At 32.9% G+C, this 2835-nt stretch overlaps 1 protein-coding gene across 1 annotated transcript; it reads left to right on the top strand.

Annotated features, from left to right (window-relative positions):
- Positions 1-893: 893 nt before the first annotated feature.
- On the top strand, positions 894-1362 carry LOC107013050 (14 kDa proline-rich protein DC2.15-like). Its single transcript, XM_015213035.2, has one exon. It carries the CDS (start codon positions 932-934, stop codon positions 1259-1261), a length of 330 nt encoding a protein of 109 aa, XP_015068521.1. The 5' UTR covers positions 894-931; the 3' UTR covers positions 1262-1362.
- Positions 1363-2835: the final 1473 nt, after the last annotated feature.

Below are 2835 nucleotides of genomic sequence, written 5' to 3'. Positions count from 1 at the left end.
TACGTATAAGGAAACACTTATCACATTCATAACTCATCACATTTTATGCTGCAGTTCGAAAAGACAATACCGGAGCTCTTGGATGCAATAAGAAAAGTTAGAGATGAACTTCGGCTAGATTTAAATCTTAAGAAAAAACATAACACAATAGAATCATATTTCACTAAATTGTCTTTGATATATTAGTACTATTAAAGAATTATTAATTTATAATATTAATGAGACCATATATTTATATAGGGTTTACTGGAAATATATTATCTTATCGAAATTGATGATTTTTCCACTGATCCAAATCGGGATCGGAGAAAAATATTTTTTTAGAGAGATTATTAATTTATCGAGTATTAACTTAGAGAGATTTTACTGTATATTGGCTGTGTCCCATATGTTTAAAAAGATAGTTATGTGACTTTTGTGGGAAAAAATGATAGTTATATGGATGTAATTATCATATATATGGATTAAAAATAGGCCAAATCCATCGGTGACCTCCTAAAGTTGTCACTAAAATTCACTTAGACATCTTAACTATGATCTATTCATTTTAGACACCTTATAAAGGGTCTCATTGTGACATAGTGTCATTTTGACATTTATTTTACTATCACCCAAATATACAATAGTGTGTAATACACTTGTTGATTACGTGTCAAAGTGAAAAATAATTTTCAAATAATGACTTTTGAGTAGAAAAAAATGGCCACAATACTGATTATATGCAATTCTAAAATAGATGTAGCATGTGCAGGAAACATGTAATTAAAGTACTAATTATACTTATTAATTAAATCAAATCCTAAATATTTTAAAAGCCATGCACTACCAATAGGCAATATTCAACTAGTATAAATAGCCATCGTTACTAGCACATGAATTCAATCATCAATTAAACTACGTTATTAATTAGGCCTAACCTTAGCTTGTTGACATGGCTTCCAAAAATCAGGCCTCTATTACCCTTTTCTTATCACTTAATCTCCTCTTCTTTGCTCTTGTAAGTGCAGACTGTTCAACTGATATTTTGAAATTTGGGGCATGTGCTAATATACTTACTGATTTGGTGGGTGTAATTATCGGGACTACTCCAACTTCGTCATGCTGCAGTTTGATTGACGGACTGGTGGACCTAGAGGCCGCGGTTTGCTTGTGCACAGCCCTAAAAGCAGATGTGCTGGGAATTAATTTGGATATACCACTCTCTCTAAACATCCTTCTCAACGTGTGTGGAAAAAAATATCCTACTGGTTACACTTGTTGATTGAAAAAATATTATGTGCTTGTGAACGATCGATCGACCTCTTGTTCAGAATAAGTAAGCTTTGCATACATATATAAATGCAGCTTCATCACTTCACTTTACTTACTTACTAGTTCTGTCATGTTCATGTATCTTAACCTTTTTGGACATGTCAATTCAATAAATGGAATGTTGTTTCTATTCACTTTTTCATTTTTCTAGATTCATTTAATCTCAAACAAAAATTGATTTAATGATATATTACACTTGGGCCTAACTCAACCCCAAAAGCTAGCTCATTATGAGAGATTATCCTTGATATAGGACTCTGTACATGATGATCACTCAAACTCAATTAACACTACTCACTGGAAAAACATAAGCTAAGAAGAGAAAAGAGAGATTTTATTGAGTGAATGAAGAAAAAAGAATGAATGAGTATTGTTATATCACAATGTATTTATCACTGTTCGTGTCCAGCAATACTAACTAACTAATTGTAATATCTATCATTGCTAATGACTTATTTACCCTTAACTCATTATCATGTTATGCCAATTTCATTACTCATCTTGTATATTCTACATGATGAAATGACAGATATTCCAAATGACTTATTTACCTCTTGTAATATCTATCAGCTTGCCTATTAGGTTCTCATGTTGTAGTCGTGGCAATCCCTTGGTTAATATATCTGCTAATTGATCCATTGTACCTACATGTACTATCTTGATAATCCCCTCTTGTATATTCTACCTGATGAAATGACGGTCTATCTCGATGTGTTTAGTACGCTCATGAAACACCGAATTTGCTGCAACTTGTAGTGCACCATTGATATTCTAAACGACCTAATAATTTACTGATTTTAACTTTTAACCTAAGTGAAACAGGTTGCCTAACGTGTTCCAACAAAGCAGTAAAGACAGTAAGTACAAACACACTATTTTTACGTGGAAACACCCGGCTCAAAAGGTTTAGAAACCACGACCTGTACCCTTACATGCTTTAACTCCAACTTCACTAAATCAACTACGAGCCTCCACAAAAGATAGATTACAAACTTTACAACCTACCTTAACTTCAAGTTACGGATTTGAACTACAACTCTTGTAATCCTAGGAACTAACTCTAATTCCTAAACTTCAACACAAACCTCCCAAGGTATGTGTTCCCAACTCTTTGAGTTATCACAACCCTAAGACAACAATCCTAGTTAAGTTTATAAATCACTGAACTAAGATTATATCAAGACTTATTCACAAAGAAAAAATCCTAAACACATAAACTCTGTAAAGGATCGGGTTCTTCGATGTGTTCTTTCAGTTCGCTGGTAGCACTTGCGAAGTGAATTTCTCAATCGCTCTTTTGCTCTGTAAGTGCACACCTATTCTGGAAGACTTCACTTCTATTTAAGAACAATTTATCATAGAGTTATTGTTAACTTCAAACTCTTATTAACTTGAACTCACTTGACTTAGAGTTCTACTTCAAGTAAGACTCCTTCTTCAATTCAAACTCCTACCTTCTTTGGACTTCTCGTTCAAATTACATTCATTGATTTTGTTGTATTGTAGTCGAACTCCAACACTTCA

The sequence above is a fragment of the Solanum pennellii genome, chromosome 3, assembly GCF_001406875.1.
Source record: "Solanum pennellii chromosome 3, SPENNV200".
In the NCBI taxonomy this organism is placed as follows: Eukaryota; Viridiplantae; Streptophyta; class Magnoliopsida; order Solanales; family Solanaceae; genus Solanum; species Solanum pennellii.
Note: the sequence above shows the minus strand (reverse complement) of the source record. Positions and strands in the feature narration are given on the sequence as shown.